At 44.1% G+C, this 25,152-nt stretch overlaps 1 protein-coding gene across 1 annotated transcript; it reads right to left on the reverse strand.

Annotated features, from left to right (window-relative positions):
* Positions 1 to 991: 991 nt before the first annotated feature.
* Positions 992 to 24,795, reverse strand: LOC140185179 (zinc-binding protein A33-like). The gene is made up of 6 exons (XM_072238578.1): positions 24,146 to 24,795; positions 23,361 to 23,456; positions 22,743 to 22,976; positions 21,303 to 21,325; positions 21,097 to 21,215; positions 992 to 7,279 (listed from the first exon to the last, which is right to left on the reverse strand). Exons 1-6 carry the CDS (start codon positions 24,554 to 24,556, stop codon positions 6,726 to 6,728), a joined length of 1,437 nt encoding a protein of 478 aa, XP_072094679.1. The 5' UTR covers positions 24,557 to 24,795; the 3' UTR covers positions 992 to 6,725.
* Positions 24,796 to 25,152: the final 357 nt, after the last annotated feature.

The raw sequence follows: 25,152 nt of genomic DNA on the forward strand, positions 1-25,152 counted from the left end.
TAATATAATAAAACCCTTGAGGATCTGTCAGTTTTTATGATTTTCTTATTTGGACGGTCTGTGCAGGTACAGGTGGGCATGATATATTTGTTTTTCCATGAGGTAGAGAATGGGACCTTTCAGGGCAGTATTTGTAGCCCTTCGTTATTTCATATTATGATAAATGATATTTTCTCTGAGATAGGTACTGTGAAGGGTAAATCACGACATGCAGATGATGGAGCTTTATGGATTAGAGTATTTCAATTTTACTATAAATAGAATGTAATTTATAGTTGACGGCTGAAGCAGTATGCAAATATTTGCTGATTTGAGTTTCTGTCACTGAAACACGTTGTGTGTTTTACAAACAGAATTAATAGACTTGTACTTGATCTCAAGTGACGCCCGTGTCAGTGGTGAGATTTCCAGGCATGTGGATGGAAGCACCATATCACTAAAATAATTGAGAAATATAAGGGAACATTGAATGTCCTCAAACAACCATGTGGGTGTTCTTGGGGTGCAACACGAAAATCTTTGTTGACCATTTATATTTGTTTAATTCAATCTGTTCTTGATTATGGCTGAAGTTGATCATCCTCATCTTCAACTTTAGAATGCTTAGGTGTGATACCAGCACAGGCTTTAAGATTGTGTTGTAGTGCAGTAAGGTCGTCTCCTGTTTCGGCTTTACTGGTTGAAATGGGACAATTGTCCTCACAATGACAGAGGGTTAAGTTGCTGTTAACATACTGGGTTAAATTGAGGGGGTAAAGAAATGATCATCCTGTTAAAGGTGTTCTGGAGGACTGATAGGAACATCACAAGAACAATACGTTCAGTTTTGGGTGGTTGGGTTCTTATCAAGCTGGGAATATGGGTGTATTGGATGATACAATATTTCCCACTGTAGCTTTCTCTATAGCACCACCTTGATTTTTTTTCCAATGACTGTAGTTAATTTTAGGTTATACAACTGGATTCTGTGTTGCCTGAGTATCTGCTCGTTCATCAGTACAGTAATGAAAGTTATTATCACATGGTAACTATTTTTAAAGTTGGATCAAAATATAATTTAACTGGGATTGTTGGTGTGACTGTTTTGTGCCTGAATTGCAGGTAATGTTAAAGAAATGACTTACCAGCCATTCATCTGTATTTGAAGCAGAATTCTTTGTCATCATTTTAGGGTTACAGTGGGTGTAGGAAATTGGTCCTTGCAAACTTGTAATTTGTTCAGAATCCTTTTCAGTTTTGATGAGTTTTAAAACAGATCATTCTAGCAGAAGGTCAGATTGACTGTTGGAAACTCGTCAAACAGTATTCCATGTACAAAGTTTGGTTTGTACGTCTGCACCTTATGGGCCCTGCACACAGCACTATCCAGCGAAGTGATGAGGTTGACTGTTTAGCAACAAAAGCTGCTAAAATTTCAACTGTGGATATAGACCTTACACTTAGCAAATCAGAAATTAAGGGGTTGGTAGGGTTAAGAATTAGGAGCTTTTGGCAGGACTTGTAGGATAATGGAGATAAGGACAGACACCTTTACAGAGTTCATAAATCAGTTGGTTTATAGAAGAAGGGCTTAAAACAAGATGGGAAGAAACTATATTGACACGACTTAGAATTTCCCACAGCATGCTTAATTATACCTTGTATCTAATTGGAAAACTACATTCTGTGTCGTGTACATTTTGTCGTTATGAAACTGTTAAACACATACTATTTCAGTGTGAAGCATATAAGTTTGAAAAAAATGCAGGCTTCGTTACATTCCTTGGGGTTGATAGTTTTCATATAAAACTTTATTAAGTTCTGGAGTGACCTTAAGTTAATTCAGAGTATTAAGCAGGAAAAGGCATGTAATAATAGTAATGTCACAATTATATCGGGGGACGTCAATACGCAAGGGAATTGGGAAAATCAGGTTGGTGTCGGATCGCAAGGGAGGGAATTTGTTGAATGCCTATGAGACGGCTTTAGAGAGCAGCTTGTGTTGGGGCCTACTCGGGGAAAGGGTAATTACCCTGATCTTATTCGGGAGCTTAAAGAAAAAGAACCCTGAGAAGGCAGTGATCATAATATAATTGAATTCATACTGCAATTTGAGAGGGAGAAGCCTAAGTCACATGTGTCAGTCTCGCAATGGAACAAAGGGAATTACAGAGGCATGAGAGGGGAACTTGTCCGGGTGAATTGGAGGAGGCTACTGCAGGGATGACGGCTGATCAGAGGTGGCTGAAGTATCTGGGAATCGTTTACAAGGCGCAGGATAGACAAGTCCCACAGAAGAATTTCTCAAATAGCAGGGGAAGGCAAACGTGGCTGACAGGGGAAATTAAAGAGAGAACATAGAAGCGTACAGCACAGCACAGTACAGGCCCTTCGGCCCACAATATTGTGCCGACCCTCAAACATTCCCTCCCATATAACCCCCAAGTCAAATTTCTCCATATACCAGCCTAACAGTCTGGAAATTTTACTAGCGTATCTGCCTTCAGCACTGACTCAGGCAGGGCATTCCACGTACCAACCACTCTCTGATTAAAAAAACCTTCCTCTAAAGTCCCCCTTGAACTTCCCACCCCTTATCTTAAAGCCATGTCCTCTTGTATTGAGCAGTGGTGCCCTGGGGAAGAGGCGCTGGCTATCCACTCTATCTATTCCTCTTATTATCTTGTACACCTCTATCATGTCTCCTCTCATCCTCCTTCTCTCCAAAGAGTAAAGCCCTAGCTCCCTTACTCTCCAATCATACTCGATACTCTCTAAACCAGGCAGCATGCTAGTAAATCTCCTCTGTACCCTTTCCAATGCTTCCACATCCTTCCTATAGTGAGGCGACCAGAACAGGGCACAGTACTCCAAGTGTAGGCTAACCAGAGTTTTATAGAGCTGCATCATTACCTCGCGGCTCTTAAACTCTATCCCTCGACTTATGAAAGCTAACACTCAGAAGGTTTCTTAACTACCCTATCTATCTGTGAGGCAACTTTCAGGGGTCTGTGGACATGTACCCCCAGATCGCTCTGCTCCTACACACTACCAAGTATCCTGCCATTTACTTTGTACTCTGCCTTGGAGTTTGTCCTTGCAAAGTGTACCACCTAACACTTCTCTGGGTTGAACTCTATCTGCCACTTCTCAGCCCACTTCTGCATCCTATCAATGTCTCCCTGCAATCTTCGACAATCCCCTACACTATCTACAACACCACCAACCTTTGTGTAGTCTGCAAACTTGCCAACCCACCCTCCTACTCCTACACCCAGGTCGTTAATAAAAATCACGAAAAGTAGAGGTCCCAGAACCGATTCTTGTGGGACACGACTAGTCACAATCCTCCAATCTCAATGTACTCCCTCCACCACGACCCTCTGCTTTCTGCAGGGAAGCCAATTCTGAATCTACCTGGCCAAACTTCCCTGGATTCCATGCCTTCTGACTTTCTGAATAAATCTACCGTCTGGAACCGTGTTAAATGCCTTACTAAAATCTATGTAGATCACATCCACTGCAGTACCCTCATCTATATGCCTGGTCACCTCCTCAAAGAACTCTATCAGGCGTGTTCGACACGATCTGCCCTTTACAAAGCCAAGCTGACTGTCCCTGATCAGACCATGTTTCTCTAAATGCCCACAGATCCCATTTCTAAGATTTTTTTCCAACAGCTTTCCCACCACAGACGTAAGGCTCACTGGTCTATAATTACCCGGACTATCCCAACTACCTTTTTTGAACGAGAGGACAACATTCACTTCCCTCCAATCTTCCGGTACCATTCCCGCAGACAACGGGAACATTAAGGTCCTAGCCAGAGGCTCAGCAATCTCTTGCCTCGTCTCGTGGGGCAGCCTGGGAAATATTCCGTCAGGCCCCGGGGACTTATCCGTCCTAATGTATTTTAACAACTCCAACACCTCCTCTCCCTTAATATCAACATGCTCCAGAACATCAACCTCACTGATATTGTCCTCACCGTCATCGTTCCCTCTCATTCGTGAATACCGAATAGAAGTATTCATTGAGGACCTCGCTCACCTCCACAGCCTCCAGGCATATCTTCCCACCTTTATCTCTAATCGGTCCTGCCTTCACTCCTGTCATCCTTTTGTTCTTCACATAACTGAAGAATGCTTTGGGGTTTTCCTTTACTCTTCTCGCCAAGGCCTTCTCATGCCCCCTTCTTGCTCTCCTCAGCCCCTTCTTAAGCTCCTTTCTTGCTACCCTATATTCATCAATAGACCCATCTGATCCTTGCTTCCTGAACCTCATGTATGCTGCCTTCTTCCTCCTGACTAGATTTTCACCTCACTTGTCACCCATGGTTCCGTCACCCTACCATTCTTTATCTTCAGCACCGGAACAAATTTATCCCTAAACATCGACCACATGTCCATAGTACATTTCCCTGGAAAAACATCATCCCAATTCACACCCGCAAGTTCTAGCCTTATAGCCTCATAATTTGCCCTTCCCCAATTCAAAATATTCCTTTCCTCTCTGATTCTATCCTTTTTCATGATAACGCTAAAGGCCAGGGAGCGGTGGTCACTGTCCCCCAGATGCTCACCCACTGAGAGATCTGTGACCTGACCCGGTCCGTTACCTAATATGAGATCTGGTATGGGATTCACCCTAGTCGGCCTGGTAACATACTGTGAACAGTAACTGCTCCTTTCCCAAAAGAGGATTCTGCTACATTACCCACCCTTTCTGTAGCTGTAATAGTATCCCTGACTAGCATTGCCACCCCTCCTCCCCTGACCCCCCATCCGTTTTAAAGCACTGAAATCCAGGAATATTGAGAATCCATTCCTGCCCTGGTGCCAGCCAAGCCTCTTAAGGACTGTGTAAAACCTAAGGAAATGGCATATAAGTTAGTAAAAACGTGTGGGAGATTGGATGATTGGGATGCTTTTAAAATCCAACAAAAGTGTACTAAAAGACAATAAGAATGATAAAGATGAATTATGAGGACAAACTAGCTATTAATATAAAACGGGATGCCAAAAGTTTTTTTTTTCGTCAGTTACATAAAGAGTGAAATGGAGACGAGAGTTGATATTGGACCACTGGAAATTGACGCTGGTGAGGTAGTGATGGGGGACACAGAAATGACAGATGAACTGAATGAATACTTGGTATTAGTCTTCACTGTGGAAGACGCTCGCAGAGCACGAGAGGTCCATGAGTGTCAGGGGGAGGAGTGAGTGACAAAGGAAAAGTGCCAGGCAAACTCAAATGTCTTCAGGTGGATCAGTCACATGGGCCAGATGGACTACATTGCAGAGTCCAGAGGGAGGTTGCTGAATGGATGATGGATGCATTGGTGACGATCTTTCAAGAATGACTTGATTCCGGCATGGTCTTGGAGAACTGGAAAATTGAAAATTGAAATATTTAAAAAATGGAGGAAGGCAGAAAATGGAGAAAGGAAATTATAGGCCAGTTAGCCTGATCTTAGTGGTTGGGAAAGTGTAGTCTGTTTTCGAGAAGATTTTCCAAGGTATTTGGAGTCGAATGATAAAATAAGTCAATGTCAGCATGGTTTCTGTAAATGACAACCGTGCCTAACAAATCTTTAGAGGTCTTTGAGGAAGTGAAAAGGAGGGTGGGTGGATAAATGAGAGGCAGTGGATATCACTTACTTGGGTTTTCAGAAGGCCTTTGATAAGGTACCACAGATGAGGCTGCCGAACAAGTTAAAATCTTATGGCGTTGCAGGACAGATACTGGAATGGATACAGAAATGGCTGACAGGTAAGAGACAGCGAGCAGAGATAAAGGGGGCCTTTTCAGGTTGGCTGCCAGTGACGAGTGGTGTTCCCCAGAGTCAGTATCTGGACTGCTACTTTTCATATTGTTTGTCAACGATTAAGATAATGAAATTGATGACTTTGGGGCAAAGTCTGCAGATGATATGAAGGTAGGTGGAGGGGTGGCAAGTGTTGAGGAAGCAATGCGATTGCAGCTGGACAGACAAATTGGAAGAACAGTAAAAAAAAAAGTGGCAGATTGAATACAGTATTGGGAAATGTATGATAATGAATTTTGGTCAAAGGAATAATAGTGTGGACTATTATTTTAATGGGGAGATAAATCAAACATCAGAGATGCAGGGGACTTAGGAATCTTCGTGTAAGAGTCCAAGAAGGTTATTTCGCAGCTTGAGCCTGTGGTAAAGAAGGAAAATGCAATGTTGGCTTTACTTTGAAGGGGAATAGAATATTAAACAAAGGAGATAATGCTGAGCCTTTAAAACACACAAGTCAGGCCGTACTTGGAGTTTTGTCAATGTTTTGGGTCCCATGTCTCAGAACGGAGAAGGGATCTCATTGAAACCTAACATGTGTTGAAACGACTAGACAGGGTGGATGTGGAGAGGTTGTTTCACGTGGTGGTGATATCCAGACTAGAGGGCACAGCATCAAGATTGAGGGGAGATCTTTTTGAACAGAGGTAAGGAGGAATGTTTTTATCCAGAGAGTAGTGACCCTGTGGAATACTTTTCCACAGAATGCGGTGGAAACTGTCTGTGGGTATACTTAAGGCGGAAGTTGATCATTTTCTGATCGTTCAGACCATCAGAGGATAATGCGAGAAGGCAGGCGTATGGGGTTTAGTGGGATCCGGGATCAGCCATGATGGAAACTCCTCCCGTGTTTATTTCACTCTCCGCACATTTATATTTACAGGGACTTTACTCCTGACGCCGGTCCCAGGACCCGACCCGTTTACAGACCCGGAGTGGAACCAGAGCAGATTCTCAGCCACTGACTTCCATCCCAAGGCCAGAAGAAAGGATAAAGTTTCTCCGTGAACTTATTCCCAGTGAAGGTGTGGAGATGGGACTTGGTCTCCGCGTTGTAAAATGAAACTGCCCCGGACTCGTAACTGAGATAAACTCCCACCCTCCCGGGGATGGGACCGGCAGGGAGACGGGACTCGGGGGAGGTGAGAACATCGAACACGTCATAATCCCGATGTAACACATCATCTACCTGCCTGATGATCCAGAATCCGGTCTCCGGACTCAAACTGACCCCTGCCTTCCTGTCCACAGACTCTGCGGCGACTCCTAGACCCCAAACCCTATTCCCCGCCACCTCCACCTCCCAGTAATGTCTCCCCGATGTGAATCCCTCCGATCCCAGCACACGAGCCCGATTTGTGAATCTCTTCCCGGTGTCAGGGAGATCCCTCCAGTTCCCGGTCCGTCTCACACTCTTCCGATCCTCAGACACCTCGAGCTCCGGATGCGCCGTTTCCACATCCACGGTGACAGAGACTGGGGAGAGAAACAGAGAATTAGAGAGTCCCTGGGGATCGGGAGGGACGGGGAGGGAGACTCAGGCAGCGCGGCCCCCATACCGGAATATAGGCCGCTGGGTCTCAGGCACAGTCAGGTGGCTGACAAGAATCTTTCCCGGGGTTTTACCCAGTCACAGCGGATGGAGAACCAGTATCTCCCTGAGGTTTAGCTTCCGGTCCGGACAGCGGAGTTTTCCCGATGAATAGACACAGAATGCTGGAGGGTCTCTGCGGATCAGGCAGCATGTGTGGAGAGAGATGAACAGTCTACGTTTCAAGAATAGAAACAAATAGGAGAGATAGCCAGCAGAAACGGGCGTGGGGTGGGGGTGAATTCAGATGGTAAGGGGTGAGTGAATGGATTTGAACAAGATGTCACAGAGGCTCTTCGGCCCAACTTGTTCATTCCAATCAATTTGTTTTAATGAGCTAGTCCATTATTCCTTTCCACCTTTCTTATCCACATACCTGCCAAGATGCATTTTAAAACATTGTCACTGTACCCAGCTCTACAGTTAATCAAGGGCCCATTGTAAACGTGGGTAGCCCTCTTCGCTGTCCACTATGCAATGATTTTAGTGTCACCCAGAAACCTACTAACTATATTCCCTACATTCTCATCGAAATCATTAATATGAATGACAAACAACGCCGGCCCCAGCACAGGCCCCCAGTCCTCTGTGTTTAAGAGACACTTGGACAGACACTTCAATAGGCAAGGCACAGAGGGAGGCGGACCTACTGCCGGCCAATGGGATGAATGCAGATAGAAGTATAGAACTCTAGAACACTACAGCACAGAAAACAGACCATTCGGCCCTTCTAGTCAGTGCCGAAACGTTATTCCGTAAGTCCCATTGACCTGCACCCAATCCATAACCGTCCTGACCTCTCCCATCCATGTATCTATCCAATTTATTCTTAAAGCTTAAGAGTGAGCCCTCATTTACCACATTAGATGGCAGCTCGTTCCACACTCCCACTTCTCTCTAAGTGAAGAAGTTTTCCCCTAAACCTTTCCCCTTTCACCCTAAAGCCATGTCCTCTCGTATTTATCTCTCCTAATCTAAGTGGAAAGAGACTACTCGGATTTACTCTGTCTGTATAATATTGTAAACCTCTATCAAATCCGCCCCCACCCCATTCTTCTACGCTCCAAGGAATAAAGTCCTAATCTGTTCAATCTGTCCCAGTAACTCAACTCCTGAAGACCCGACAACATCCTAGTAAATCTTCTCTGCACTCTTTCAGTCTTGCTGATATCCTTCCTATAGTTAGGTGACCAGAACTGCACACAATGCTCCAAACTGTGTTTTAAAAAAAGATGGTAAATAGGTCAGCACAGAGGTGGTGGGTCAAAGGGCACATTTCTATGCTGTACAGCCATAGCTCTGTGAACTGTTGACTGAGACCATACCCACCCCCATCGGTGCAGAGAATTCCAAACAGACAGTGACAACTGACCTTTGACTCCTCAGACAGAGGAAACATCCTCCCTGCATCCTGCCTGTTGAACCCTGAAATAACTTTGTGTTTCCCTAAGATCTCCACTCATTCTTCGAAACAGGGAACAGAGAAAAAAGAACAGTACTGCACAGGAACAGGCCCTTCATTCAATTTTAGTTCATTTGTGAGTGTGAAGTGTAAAATGGAGGAGTGTGGAGGTTAGAGATAGTAAAGGAGGTGAAAATGGCAACCAGTAGGGGTGAGATGAATGCCAGTTTGAAGCAGAGGCAAGTGGGGGAGGGATGGAGAGCCTGCAAGTGAACTGTGTGTGTAGACGTAACGAGAAGGTGGAGGGGACAAAGCTGGGAGATGTAAACTCGTCTACATCTTTATTCTTTCTACCAAAATGCATGCACGACTTCCCTACTCAGTAATCTTTTCATCACTTCTTCGCCCATTTTCCTGATCTGTCTCTGTCCTTCGCCAGATTCCAAGCTTCAGCAGCTCTACTTGCCCTTCAGCTGTCTTCATCTCATCTGCAAGCTTGGTCACAAAGGCAGGAATTCTGTCGTCCAAATCATTCGTTGTCTATCTTGCCTTTGTGAAACTTGAAGAATTCCAGCAGATCTGTCAACCAAGATTGCTCCTTCAGGGAAGGCATGCTGTCTTGGGCCTATTTTATCATGTCCCTCTGTGTATCCAAAAGTTCGTCCTTAATACTGGACTGCAACATCTTCCCAAGCACACCACATCCATGCCAACCATTTCACTGAAGAAAGACCAATTCATGTGTAATTTCCTTTCCTCAGAGTGAAGTGACCTTTGCAATATCCAGTGGCCTTGAATGATTCTGAATCTCGTGATTCTTGAAAGATCATTAATGACGCATCCACATTCACTTCAGCTACCTTTATCCGAACACTGGGATGTAGTCCATGTGGTGCAGGTGATTTATCTACCTCAGACCTTTCACCTTCCCACACACTCTCTCCTCAGTAATAGCAAAAACGTATGTCCCCTGACACTCTCAGCTTTCTGACGAGCAGCGGATATCTTCCCCAGTGAGGTTTGACACAGAACAGTACGCAATTCCCACTACCATGTCTTTGGCATGTTCCATAGGTCCAATATCCACACTTACCTCTCTCTCACTTGGGAAATATTTGAAATAAAAACTTTCTGTATCTACTTGTGTATTATTGGCATGTTTTCCCTCGTATCTCATTTTTTCTCGCCTTATTATTTTAGTTACAATCTGTTGGTGATTGAAGCCTTCTTGATATCCTGCTAATCTCTGTTAAAATGTATGCCCTGTCTTTTACTTTTATGCTGTATCTGACTTCCCTTGTCAACCGCAGTTACCCTATCCTCCCAGTATAATACATCTTCATATTCGGGACATATCTATCCTGTGTCTTCCGAATTGCCCCCAGAAACCTCAGCTTTTGCTATTCATGTTCCCTTTCCAATCTACTCTGGTCAACTCCTCCGTCATGTCTCTGTCATTCCCTTTACATCACCCTAATACTGATACATCCAACTTTACTTCTCCATCTCAAACTGTGGGGTGGGTTCTATCATTTTCAGTTTACAGCTTCCTCAGGGTTATTTTACCTAGAGCTCCCTAATCCTGTCTGGTTTGTTACACAAATCCCAGTCGAGAATTGCTTCTCTCCCAATAGACTCAACCAGAAACTATATTAAAAAGTCATCTCTTAGGCACTTTACAAATTTCCTCTCTGGAATGCAACACCAACTTGATTTTCCTAATCTACCTGCATTTTGAAATCCCCCATCCCTATTATCACCTTACCCTTTATACATGCCTTTTCTATCTCCTGATGTAATTTGTACCCCATACCCTGGCTACTATTGGGAAGTCTGTATACAACTCTCACCAAGGTCTTTTACCCTTGCAGTTTCTTAATTCTACCCACAAAGATTCTACACCTTCCAATTTTGTGTCACCTCACTAAAGATTTGATTTCAGTTCTTTTTTTTTTCAACAGACCCTCCCCAGCCTCTCTGCCTACCTGCCTGTCCTTTGAACACAAGGTGTATCCTTGGATGTTGAGCTTCAAGCCACGATCGTCTTTCCACCACAACTCAATGATGCCAACAACGTTATACCTGCCAATCTCTACCTGTGCTACAACATCATCTACCTTAATCAGTATACTGGAGCAATCAAATATAACACCTTCAGTCCTGTATTCATCAGCCTATGCGACACTGTCCACAGGAACTTAAGCAAGGTCTTTGATGTTGATTATAGACGACACTGGGGATATTCTCTGAAATTCTGGCACCCCGACTATTGGAAGGATGACATTTCACAGGACAGAAGGCCTCAGAAGGAAGTTACCAGGACTGGGGACTGTGGGTTAACAGGAGAGAGTGGATAAGCGGGGTCTATTTCTCTGGAGTGCAGGGTGTTGAGGGATGACCCGTTATTGAACTGTATAAAATCATAAGAGACTTAGATAAGGCAAGAGTATTTTTTTTCCTGAACTTGGGAGTACAGAATCAAAGGGTAAGAGGGGATCTGTGGAGTAACTTTCTCTCAGAGAGGGAGGTGGGCAGATGGAATTTGATATCAGCAGAAACATAGAAACATAGAAACATAGAAAATAGGTGCGGGAGTAGGCCATTCGGCCCTTCGAACCTGCACCGCCATTTATTATGATCATGGCTGATCATCCAACTCAGAACCCCGCCCCAGCCTTCCCTCCATACCCCCTGATCCCCGTAGCCACAAGGGCCATATCTAACTCCCTCTTAAATACAGCCAATGAACTGGCCTCAACTGTTTCCTGTGGCAGAGTATTCCACAGATTCACCACTCTCTGTGTGAAGAAGTTTTTCCTAATCTCGGTCCTAAAAGGCATCCCCTTTATCCTCAAACTGTGAACCCTTGTTCTGGACTTCCCCAACATTGGGAACAATCTTCCTGCATCTAGCCTGTCCAATCCCTTTAGGATTTTATACGTTTCAATCAGAGACCCCCTCAATCTTCTAACTTCCAATGAGTACAAGCCCAGTTCATCCAATCTTTCTTCATATGAAAGTCCTGCCATCCCAGGAATCAATCTGGTGAACCTTCTTTGCACTCCCTCTATGCCAAGGATGTCTTTCTTCAGATTAGGGGACCAAAACTGCACACAATACTCAAGGTGTGGTCCCACCAAGACCTTGTACAACTGCAGTAGTACCTCCCTGCTCCTGTACTCGAATCCTCTCGCCATAAATGCCAGCATACCATTCACCTTTTTCACCGCCTGCTGTACCTGCATGCCCACTTTCAATGACTGGTGTATAATGACATCCAGGTCTCGTTGCACCTCCCCTTTTCCTAATCGGCCACCATTCAGATAATAATCTGTTTTCCTATTTTTGCCACCAAAGTGGATAACTTCACATTTATCCACATTAAATTGCATCTGCCATGAATTTTCCCACTCACCCAACGTATCCAAGTCACTCTGCATCCTCTTAGCATCCTCCTCACAGCTAACACTGCCACCCAGCTTCGTGTCATCCGCAAACTTGGAGATGCTGCATTTCATTCCCTCATCCAAGTCATTAATATATATTGTAAACAACTGGGGTCCCAGCACTGAGCCTTGCGGTACCCCACTAGTCACTACCTGCCATTCTGAAAAGGGCCCGTTTATTCCCACTTTTTGCTTCCTGTCTGCTAACCAACTCTCCATCCACATCAATACCTTACCCCCAATACCGTGTGCTTTAAGTTTGCACACTAGTCTCCTGTGTGGGACCTTGTCAAAAGCCTTCTGAAAATCCAAATATACCACATCCACTGGTTCTCCTCTATCCACTATACTAGTTACATCCTCAAAAAATTCTATGAGATTCGTCAGACATGATTTTCCTTTCACAAATCCATGCTGACTTTGTCCGATGATTTCACCGCTTTCCAAATGTGCTGTTATCACATCTTTGATAACTGACTCCAGCAGTTTCCCCACCACCGACGTTAGGCTAACCGGTCTATAATTCTCCGGCTTCTCTCTCCCTCCTTTTTTTAAAAAGTGGGGTTACATTAGCCACCCTCCAATCCTCAGGAACTAGTCCAGAATCTAACGAGTTTTGTAAAATTATCACTAATGCATCCACTATTTCTTGGGCTACTTCCTTAAGCACCCTAGGATGCAGACCATCTGGCCCTGGGGATTTATCTGCCTTTAATCCCTTCAATTTACCTAACACCACTTCCCTACTAACATGTATTTCGCTCAGTTCCTCCATCTCACTGGACCCTCTGTCCCCTACTATTTCTGGAAGATTATTTATGTCCTCCTTAGTGAAGATAGAACCAAAATAATTATTCAATTGGTCTGCCATGTCCTTGCTCCCCATAATTAATTCACCTGTTTCTGTCTGTAGGGGACCTACATTTGTCTTTACCAGTCTTTTCCTTTTTACATATCTATAAAAGCTTTTACAATCAGTTTTTATGTTCCCTGCCAGTTTTCTCTCATAATCTTTTTTCCCCTTCCTAATTAAGCCCTTGTCCTCCTCTGCTGAACTCTGAACTTCTCCCAGTCTTCAGGTGAGCCACTTTCTCTGGCTAATTTGTATGCTTCTTCTTTGGAATTGATACTATCCCTAATTTCTCTTGTCAGCCACGGGTGCGCTACCTTCCTTGATTTATTTTTTTGCCAAACTGGGATGAACAATTGTTGTAGTTCATCCATGCAATCTTTAAATGCTTGCCATTGCATATCCACCGTCAATCCTTTAAGTGTCATTTGCCAGTCTATCTTAGCTAATTCACGTCTCATACCTTCAAAGTTAACCCTCTTTAAGTTCAGAACCTTTGTTTCTGTATTAACTATGTAACTCTCCATCTTAATGAAGAATTCCACCATATTATGGTCACTCTTACCCAAGGGGCCTCTCACGACAAGATTGCTAATTAACCCTTCCTCATTGCTCAAAACCCAATCCAGAATAGCCTGCTCTCTAGTCGGTTCCTCGACATGTTGGTTCAAAAAACCATCCCGCATACATTCCAAGAAATCCTCTTCCTCAGCACCTTTACCAATTTGTTTCACCCAATCTACATGTAGATTGAAGTCACCCATTATAACTGCTGTTCCTTTATTGCACACATTTCTAATTTCCTGTTTAATACCATCTCCGACCTCACTACTACTGTGAGGTGGCCTGTACACAACTCCCACCAGCGTCTTCTGCCCCTTGGTGTTACGCAGCTCTACCCATGTCGATTCCACATCTTCCCGGCTTATGTCCTTCCTTTCTATTGCGTTAATCTCTTCTTTAACCAGCAACGCCACCCCACCTCCCCTTCCTTCATATCTATCCCTCCTGAATATTAAATATCCCTGCACGTTGAGCTCCCATCCTTGGTCACCCTGGAGCCATGTTTCTGTGATCCCAACTATATCATAATCATTAATAACAATCTGCACTTTCAATTCATCCACCTTAATACGAATGCTCCTTGCATTGACACACAAAGCCTTCAGGCGCTCTTTTACAACTCTCTTAGCGCTAATACAATTATGTTGAAAAGTGGCCCTTTTTAATGCTTGCCCTGGAATTGTCGGCCTGCCACTTTTACTTTTCTCCTTAGTACTTTTTGCTTCTACCCTCACTTTACACCCCTCTGTCTCTCTGCACCGGTTCCCATCCCCCTGTTGTGAACTAACCTCCTCACACCTAGCCTCTTTAATTTGATTCCCACCCCCCAACCATTCTAGTTTAAAGTCACCTCAGTAGTCCTCGCTAATCTCCCTGCCAGGATATTGGTCCCCCTAGGATTCAAGTGTAACCCGTCCTTTTTGTACAGGTCACGCCTGCGCCAAAAGAGGTCCCAATGATCCAAAAACTTGAATCCCTGCCCCCTGCTCCAATCCCTCAGCCACGCATTTACCCTCCACCTCATCGCAATAGCAGCCTCAAAAAATTCTATGAGATTCGTCAGACATGATTTTCCTTTCACAAATCCACGTTGACTTTAGGCTAACCGGTCTATAATTCCCCGGTTTCTCTCTCCCTCCTTTTTTAAAAAGTGGGGTTACATTATCCACCCTCCTGTAGCAATAAGTTCAGACAGATACACAAATAAGGAATGATACCAGGGATATGGTACAAACACATGCAAATGGGATCTTAGTTTTGCAGATAGATGAAGGGGACCGTGGGTTCAACATCTGCCATTGCTCTTACAAGATCATCCTCCTGAGCAATCTCACCCTGGAGCCTGTCTGCGAACTGTTGATGTGACGTCACGTCAGAGGGCAGCTCAGTGCCCAGAGCAGACAGACTGGGTAAGGACGGCAGATTTCATTCCCAAATGGGAAGTTGTGCCTGTCTCTTTGGCCATGAGTCACACTCTCATAGTGTGTATGTGTTGATTGTGGTAAATAACAGTGTGTTTGTGTGTACACATTGAAGGAGAGTGTGCACATTGAAGTATTTGCATATCACAGTGTGTCATCACATGTCTGGTGTGTGCTGACAATGTATGACATGTGAGTGAGTTGTTTAAATAAATAACTCACTGTGTCTGAAGATATTGGTCTCCAGGTTACTGAGGGAAGTAACAACGTACGTTGCTGAGGCTCTGACTAAGACCTGCCAAGCCTCCTTGTGTATGTGTGTGAGGAGGTTTGCAGGCCGATTATGCTGTGTGTGCTTCTCCCGAGGTGTAATAGTGACCGATATCAATGCTGGTTGGAGTGTCCGGGCTCAGTCTCACAATGATTCAATGGGGTGGTTTGATGACAACAGTGAGGATCGCGACTCCAGCAGGGGGCAGACCTGAGTCAATGAAAGTCTGCAGTCACAGAGAGGTCAGTCTGCAGGTCGGGCAGCTTCCGTGGATATGATCAGTCAACGTTTCGGGCCGGAGCCCTTCGTCAGGACCGAAACGTTGACTGATTATTTCCACGCATGATGCCCGACCTGCTGAGTTCCTCCAGCATGTTGTGAGTGTTGCTTTGACCCCAGCATCTGCAGAGTATTTTGTGTTTACAGAGAGGTCAGACTGGGCAAGCAGGCTCAATCTCCCAATGCTTCAACGTGGTGGTTTGATAACCATGACCGTAAGACATGGGAGCAGAATTAGGCCATTTGGCCCACCGAGTCTGCTCTGCCTTTCAATCGTGACTGACTGTTTTTCTTCCCTCCTCAGCCCCACACCCCGGCATTCTCCACGTAACGTTTGATGCTGTTCAATCTCGAACCAACGTTCCCTCTAATTTTTAGTAGTCAGTGTGCACGAAAATCTTATGTTGTGCAAATTATTTTCCTGTGACAAAAGTATGTGCGCACTGAATGCACAGATGGCATGTAGATTTACAAAATATTTGACATAAAACTGCACAGAGTAACAGGAAAATTACATACATATTTAAGTCACTCAGTTATTTTTTTTCTCTCTCCTGTCTTTGGCATTTACCCATTCTTTGTAAACTCTATCTAGACTAATAGAACTTCAATCCAATTGGTAGCTTTCGATTCTTATTAACATATCCACATGACATTCACCTAAACGGTTTCGCAGCTTGTTTTTGAGTTGATTCGTTAGGCTAAAACCTCGCTCACAGTCCGCACTAGACACAAGAAAGGTTCCCCCAATGTCCATCAACTGTGCGAGGTCACAAAACTGTTCATTTTGAAGTACAAATGTCACCATTTTAGCAAAGTTTGAAATCAGTTTGGATTTAATTTTTTCTTGCACGGAAAATTTGAAATCATTAAACTGTCTAACTATTACAGTATTTTCAGCTAAAAAATCATGATATTTTAGACATAAGGCATTAACTTTTTCATCGCCAAATATGAAGTCATAACCTGTAATTGTGGAGAAATCAAAAGCTGACCATTCTTGTACCTCATCTTCAGGAAACCTTTCTTCTAAATGCACACAAAGACTATGTATAAAAGTCAACAGCGAACTTGTATTTACTGTGATATTTTCTTCACGTTGTTGGCTTAGCAAAACTTTAACTTTGTTACTACATGAAATACTGTCTCCCAGATCCCAGAACAGGAAAGGTGAGGTGACGTAAATTAGTGACGTACATTGTGGTATTTGAAAAAAATGACTAACTAGTTTACAGAAACATTTAGCTAAAAGATTATTTTCAATAAGTATAATTATTAATTACTACATTACTTCAGGTAACTAAACTTTTGTGCACACATTAATTTCCTTTGTGTGCTGGTTGAAAAATGTGTGTACGTGCGCACACACGCACAGCTTAGAGGGAACATAGTCCAGAACCTATCACGTTCTACCTTAAATTCCTCCAAGGACCTGGCCACAGCTGCCTGTGGTAACAAATTCCACAAATTCACCACCTTCTGGCTAAAGAGCTTTCTCTGCATCTCTGTTTTAAATGGACGCCCCACTATACTGAGGCTGTGTCCCCTTGTCCTACACTCCCCCACCACGGGAAATATCCTTTCCACATCTACTCCTGGCCTTTCAACATTCAGAAGTTTTCCAGTGAGATCCCCCCTCATCTTTGTAAATTACACTGAGTACAGGAACAGAGTTATCAAACATTCCTTGTATGATATCCCTTTCATTCCTGGATTCATCCTTGTGAACCTCCTGTGAACACTCACAAATACCTGCACATCTTTTCTTAGATGAGGAGCCCAAAACTGTTCGCAATACTCAGGGTGAGGCTTCACCAGTGCCTTATAAAGCCTCAGCATCACATCCCTGCTCTTATATAATCAACCTGTTGAATTGAATGCTAACATTGCATTTATCTTCCTCAACATCGACTCTACCTGCAAGTGAACCTTTAGGTTTTCTGCAGAAGGACTCCCAGATCGCAGATTTCTGTTTTTTCCTCCCCATTTAAAAAAAATATTTCTAATATCAAAGTGCATGACCATGCATTTTCCAACATTGTATTTAATTTGACACTTTCTTGCCCATTCTCCTCATCCACGTATTTGTGCAGCCTGTCTGTTTGCTCAACACTACCTGTCCCTATACCAATGTTTGTATCATCTGCAAACTTGACAACAAAGCCATCCTTTCAATCATTGATATACAGCATAAAAAGAATTGGTACCAACACTGACCATGGTGCAACACTGCTAGTCACTGGCAGCCAAACAGGAAAGGTTTGTTTTTCTCTCATTTACTGCCTCCTACCCTGCCAACTTTTCTGTAATACCGTGGGCTCTTAACTTGGTAAGCAGCTTGTCAAAGGCCTTCTGAGAGTCCAAATACACAACATCCCTGCATTCCCGTTATCACTCCTACTTGTAATCTCCTCATAGAATTCCAACAGCTTCATCAGGCAGGATTTTCCCTGAAGGAAACCGTGTTGACTTTGTACAATCTTGTCCTGTCACATTAAGTACTCCATCATCTCATCCTTAACAATTGGCTCTATCATCTTCCCAAACACAGAGGTGATGCTAAATGGTCCACAATTTCTTTTCTGCTGCCTTCCTCTTTACTTAAAGAGTAGAGTGACATTTGCAGTTTTCCAGTCCTCTGACGATATGACAGAGTCCAATGATTTCTGAAAGATGGTTTCTAATGCCTCCGCAATGTCTACCAGTGATCTTTCACAACACTGGGGTGCAGTTCGTCTGGTCCGGGTGGCCTATGTACCATTAGGTCTTTCAGCTTTTTGAGCACCTTCCCCCCTGTAACAGTAACTGCACTCACTTCTCTTACCTCGCACCCTTCAACATCTGGTACAGTGCTAGTGTTTTCCACAATGAAGCAAAATACTCATTTAGTTTATCTTCCATCTCTTTCTCCCCCGTTATTATATATCTGGACTCATTTTCTAGTCGTCCTAACTCCACTCTGATCTCTATTTTTTTTACATACTTGAAAAAACATTTTTACTATCCACTTTGATGTTGTTTGCTCGCTTGCTTTACAAAGACAGGTGTGTGAAAGTGGCCCATATGATTGTGGCAGACCTGCATCACCCCACCACAAACTGTACCAGTTGCTACCAACCGGGAAACGGTACCGCAGCATAACTCAGGACCACCAGGCTATAGGACTGCTTAACTCATCTGACATAATTGTATTTCGATGTCACATTGATTATCCTGTTGTACATACTATTTATTATAAATTACCGTAAATTGCACATTGCACATTTACACAGAGATGCAACGTAAAGATTTTTACTCCTCATGTATAGGAAGGATGACAAAATATTCAATTCAATTCAATTTCATATTTCATTGTTCCCCTCCCAATCACTCTTGTACTTGCTCTCTGCAGGTATTTAAAAGCTTCACAATCCTCTGTCTTCCTACTAATTTTTGATTTGTTGTATGCCCTCTCTGCTTTTACATTGTCTTCCCTTGTACTATTTTGCTATTTGAGTATTTATTTATTTTTGGAATACACCTACCCTGCACCTTCCTCATTTCCCATAAATTCACACCATTTCTGCTCTGCTGTCATCCCTTCCAGAATCTCCTTCCGGTTTGCTTTGGACAACTCCTCTCTCAGACCACTGTCATATCTTCTACCCCTCTGAAATACTACAACGTCAGACTTTACTTTCTGCTTATCAAATTTCAACTTGAACTCAGTCATGTTGTGAGCACTGCCTCCTAAGGGTTCCTTTACCTAATCACCTCTGGTTCAATACATAACACCCAATCCAGTAGAGCTGTTCCCCCAGTAGGCTCAACGACAAACTGCTCAAAAAAGCCACCACATGGCATTCAACAAATTCACTCTCTTGAGATCTATTACCAACCGGATTTTCCCAATTGACCTGCATGTTGAAATCTCCCATGACTATCAAGTCCTTTTGATTGGCCTTTTCCACTTCCAGTTGTAATCTGTGATCCACATCCCATCTACTGTTGGGAGGCCTGTATATAACTGCCATCAGGGTCCTTTTACCTTTGCAGTTTCTTAACTCAACCCACAAGGATTAAATATCTTCCTATCCTATGTCACAACTTTCTACTGATTCACCAGCAGAGCCACGCCACCCTCTCTGCCTACCTTCCTCCACCACCGATACATTGTGTAACCTTGGACATCCCAACTACAACCATCCTTCAGCCACGATTCCGTCATAGCCATAACATGGTATCCGACAATCTGTAATCGAGCAACAAAATCATCCACCTTATTTCTTATACTCCGTGCATTGAGATATAACACTTTGAGTACTGTATTTGCTACCTTTTTTGATTCTGCATCCCTTCTGCACTGATACTCACCCTGCTGGCTGCAATTTTGTCCTCGCATCTGTCAGCCCCATCTGACAGTCTACACGCTGTCTCTGCTTTTTTCACCATCAGTCCTAATCAGAGTCCCTTCACTCTGGTTTGCTCGCCCCTGCCAAATGTGTTTAGACCCTCCCTTTCAGGTGTATCGAACCTCCCTGTGAGAGTATTGTTCCCTCTCGGGTTCAGGTGCAATCTATCACTTATGAACAGGTCATACCTCCCCGAGACGAGATTCCCATGATCCAGGAACCTGAAGCCCTGCCTCATGCAGCAGCTTCTCAGCAACACATTAACCTGTCAAATCCTCCTGTTTCTACCCTCAGCAGCACCTGGCACAGGCAGCAACCCAGAAATTACAATCCTGGAGGTACTGCTTCTCGGCTTTCTACCAAGCTCTCCAAATTCTATTTTCAGGACTTATTTGGTGTTACTTCCTATGTCATTGGTATCAATGTGTACCAAGATATCTGGCTGTGTTCCCTCCCTCTCTAAAATGCTGCGAACACAATCAGAGATGTCCCTGACCCTGGCACCTAGGAGGCACATACCATTCGGGTGTCCCATTCATGTCCACAGAATCTCTTGTCTGTTCCCCTGACGACTGAGTCCCATATCACTAGAGTTCCCTCTTCTCCCTCTAACAACAGTGACAGTTGCCCGTTCAGCAGGCGGGGGCAAAGACCTGCGTCAGTCAGAATCTGTACTCCCAGCGCACGAAGGACTTGTGTGTTTTTCTGACTATCCCGGTCACCACACTGATACCCGCTTTTGTTCACTACGATATCATGAAATCAGTATTAGTTTCCCAGCTCCTGTGGTGGGGTTCAAACTCATGTCTTGGCGTGTTAGTGCAGTGGCCTGGGATCGGGACACAGTGGTTCATCTGCCAGTCCTGTGTATTGGTTGTATTCTGGCCCTGTGCATGTGTGTTCAGGGGTCTGATATCTCCAACTGACCATGTGACAGTCATGCCTCCCAGTCGGTGGGGCTGATGTGGAATAAACTTCAGTTCCCCTTCAGCCATTATTATAGACAATCTTCACTTCAAGTTATAACTTAATTGTGTCTCAGAAACAAGAAGAAAAAAAAAATCTTTGCAAGTTTTACCTCGATTAATGACATCAAGTGTTTCTCTCAGCACTTTGTTCAAAAAATAGGGGTGATAGAAATTTTCAACTGGTAGGGCCTCATCAGTCACTGACAATTCCTGGATATCATCATTAATCCTGTAAGTATTAAACTGCTGGTTATAAACTGGAAATCTAAACTATTTTACAAATCCATACAGGGTTTCAGTAAAGAGCATGTCCTACCTTAGGTTCCGATGACTTCCCTCCTGAAATAAATAAAAACACAAATCTGATTAGACTTGGACTTACTGTCCGCATCCTGAATTTCATCCAAACCATTACAAGGTGTTAAAAATTTCCACTCCCACAGTCACTCACATACACAGACAATACAGAACCATGGGGTAACTTACCAAGAACATTTCTGAAAGTTAGTCTGAGAGAATACAACTTACAGGAAAGACAGGGCAGGTTGTGCATTTTCATTTGGATATGACGTCAGGGTGATAAGATGGAGGAATATAAGATCAGTGATGGATTTCATTGCGTTCAGGTGGAGAAAGTACCTCTATTTACAGGGAGACTTTTGGGAAGATGAAATTGCAGATGGATTTTAATGAATCCCAGAAGAAATTTATTGAAGGGAACGTGGAACTCGCTGCCACAGGAGTGGTTGAAGCAGAACAGCGGAGATTGAATGTAATGGGGAAACTGGATAAACATGGAGTTCGGGCACTGTTGCTGGGTGTGGTGAGCAGGTGGGAGGTGGATTGTGAAGCACTGAGACTGATAGGAGAAAATGGACCAAAAGGACTGCTTATGATGGAGAATGGGACACAATCCCATGTAAAATTAAACCGAAGGTGTAAAGTGAAAAGTGAAAGTTTCCTTAACCTGATGGATCCTGGATATAGAGGATAATTCTGATGTGTGGGTCACATTCTTCGTTCTCAGTGATTGACAGATAGATCCTCGCACCCATTGCACCAGACAAACTCACAGACTGTGACTGGAACTGGGTCTTTATGGGAGTTTGAGAGGATATTTACTGTGGTAATTAAGGACACAATCAGCAGATCTGTGTTATGATCAGAGTGAATCATTTCAGAGAAGATTGCATTCTGTCCTGGGATGTACAGAAGTTGTGTAAGGTCATTTCTGGGACAACAACAACCGTGAATAGTTTCATCAATTGTCTGGTGAGAAACAGTTTACTGCCATTTGTAAATGCTGTGTGTAGGAGCAATGTCTGTTTTCTGTCTGCAGTGTATTCTGTGTTACGTGTTTATGAAGGTAACACGTCATGTGAGTGGGGTGTGGTAATAACGCAGGGAGTAAGTTACATATTTGTGCTTTGTTCTGGGCAGTTTTCAGCTGAGGATAGACGGATGTCATATCTTTTGTTGACCGCTTCACTGCAGCTTAATTTACAATTAATTACGCTGACGTTTCATCGCTTCAAGATTGTACGGTGCTAATGAAGGGTATCACACTTCGACATTTTGGAACGTCTTTATTGTCGTGATTGGAGGGCGCTTCATATAAGCATAACAATCTGTGCAATATTGCCAGCAGTGACAATTGATTTTTTTTCGAATTGGCCACTGTGCTGTGTTTATTTCAAATATACCAGTGTTCATTTAGTGCCCTTTGACAGAAACAAATTGAAATATAACCTCTCACCTTGAGAAATATCATACTGTCTTTTTGATCCATCTGTTCCTTTAACTTTGAGACTTCCTCCTGAATAATCCTGATATTCTCTTGAATCTCTCGAAGATTTTTCTTCATTGTACTCAGAATCCTCGCCTCTTCTTCCCCGAGATCCCTGAGTAAGCTCTGCTCTTTCTCAGTGACAATCTGGCGCAGTTCAGCAAACTGGGATGTGATGTGGGACTGAACGCTGTGTGACTGATGCTGTTGAATGAAGGGCAAAGATTAATTTACTGTATTGCTGTGTTGCATTTCCTTATGATATTAAGGTGACTAGTCGGTCCATTAATGTCCATGCTAGTTCTGAGAGCATTCCCGGCAACCCCATTCCCTCACATTTTCCTGAAATCTATTCTCCCTCATTGACCCATTAACTACCACCTGATTCACATACAGCATCCCCACCATCACAGGGTTAATTGTAATTAACCATTCATGCAGCATATCCGCGGGATGTGTCTGAACATGCAAACTCCACACAGACAGCACCAGAGTTCAGGATCGCTGGAGCTGCGATACTCTGCTATTCTGCATTAGAGGGAGCAAAACTATACAGTAATATCAGAAATTCCGCTCAGGAAGACTCACCAGAACTCCAGAAATCTTCTCTTTCTGTTGCTGCTCCTTTTCCTGGAAGTCTGATTCCATTTTTGTGAGAGAGTCTAAGGAAGAATTTAGCTGATCCTGGAAGTCAGAGAGCGAAGGAAATAGAAACGAAGATGTATCAAAAGAAACAGGTGTTCAAACCCGATTATCGCTCACAAAATGCTGGAGGAACTGAACGACTCAGGCAGCATCTATGCTGGGGGAAAAATAGTCGCCGTTTGGGGATGGCACCCTTCGCTTGGACTGGAAATCAATGGGGCAGAAGCCAGAATAAAAAGGGTAAGATTCAGTCGGCAAATGACGGGTGAGACAACGTGAGGGGGACGTGGTGTAAGGTGATGAAGTTAAGAAGATGAGAGGGGTCAGGTGGGGAGGCAAAGAGCTAAAGAAAATGGGATCTATACGAAAGGATAATCGACCATAGAAGAAACGGGAGGAATTGGGACTGTATGGGATTCCGAATGGTGGCCAGTGAGGCGGTGTGGGAGTCAGGCGTAGCACTAGGCCCGCTTGGAGGTAACAGTGCCAGGAGGGAGATCGGTGCAGAGGAGCAAGTGGACAAGGGAGTTACAGTACGGACAGCGATCGCCACACAGCCTGGAGAGTTGTGGGGAAAGGGTGGGTCTGGGCTGTTGGAGGGAAAGATGTGTTTGGTGGTTGAATCCGGTTGGAGATGGCGAAAGTCGCGGGGAATGATGTGAAGGCTCCCGTGGTTCCAGGCAGAAGAACGGAGGAGAGAGTGAGGATCAAATTCAGGTTAGTTTTACCTTGTAGATTTTAACAGCTTCTTTAATCGGCATGAAGCGGTGCTCTCGGTGTTCCTGCGCAACTGCACAGATCAGACAGATCAGTGTCTTGTCCGTGTTGCAAAACAGCTTCAGTTCTTCCTCATGTTCCTCGCAGTGAAATTTACTTTCCTTCCCTTTCGGATTCAGGTTTAGATTTCGAGCTTTTTCAGCCAAATTTACTAAGGCCCGATTTACCCTGAGGGTGCCGTCAGCAAACACCTCTCTACATTCGGGGCAGGAGTTTCTCTCCTCCCTTTCCCAACACCGTGTGATACAAGAGCGACAGAAGTTGTGCCCACACTCCAGTGACACCGGATCGGTGAAAACATCGAGGCAGATGGAACAAATTGCCTCCTCGGTCCAACTCTCGGCCTGTCCTTTCGAAGCCATGTGAACTCCCGGCACTTCCTGATTCAGAATGATTTCACTTTCGGGGCGGGGCTGATCCCCTGCAGTACCGCGATTGTCCACTACATGTCGCTGCAGACTCGGGAAATGAACATTCTGCTGTTGGAGGTGTTCACTTCGAAGTAATAGTGGTAATTTCCATATCAGGGTGAGATCAGCAACACACTAAACAGGTCTGAACATAAATAAAAACTCGGCCATGGACTGCCTAAACCCGGCTGCGAAAGGAGGGGCGTTGGGCATGGGGCTTGCCACCTTATCTCGTAAAATGGCAGTGCACAGAAATGCCAAACGAACCTCCAAAGGCCTCATCCCTGGGACCGGTAGGACCTTCCCCGGAAGATCATTGAAGTCGTGTGGTGAAAGAAGAAGCCTCAGGGCCGATCAACCTTCGCCCTGGACAGGGGACTCTGGCGAGATGCTGGTGGGGGCCTGTGCCCCGGTAGGCGTGATGGGCTAAAGAAGAAGCAGAACAGAAATGCAGCCGGAGTGAAGAGCCTGGTTCAGTCTGAGGCAGGACTGAAAGGGACAAGTTCTGAAAAGAGAGGCACAAGAGACTGCAGATGCTGGAATCTCCG

The sequence above is a fragment of the Mobula birostris genome, chromosome 20, assembly GCF_030028105.1.
Source record: "Mobula birostris isolate sMobBir1 chromosome 20, sMobBir1.hap1, whole genome shotgun sequence".
Lineage (NCBI taxonomy): Eukaryota > Metazoa > Chordata > Chondrichthyes > Myliobatiformes > Myliobatidae > Mobula > Mobula birostris.

Coding starts and splice junctions, on each gene's coding strand:
- LOC140185179 (XM_072238578.1), bottom strand. CDS start 24,556: ATGGCTTCGAAAGGACAGGCCGAGAGTTGGACCGAGGAGGCAATTTGT. Junction 21,326..22,742: donor ACAGTATGATATTTCTCAAG/GTGAGAGGTTAT, acceptor TATTTATTTCAG/GAGGGAAGTCATCGGAACCT. Junction 7,280..21,096: donor ACTTGATGTCATTAATCGAG/GTAAAACTTGCA, acceptor TTCTCTCCCCAG/TCTCTGTCACCGTGGATGTG.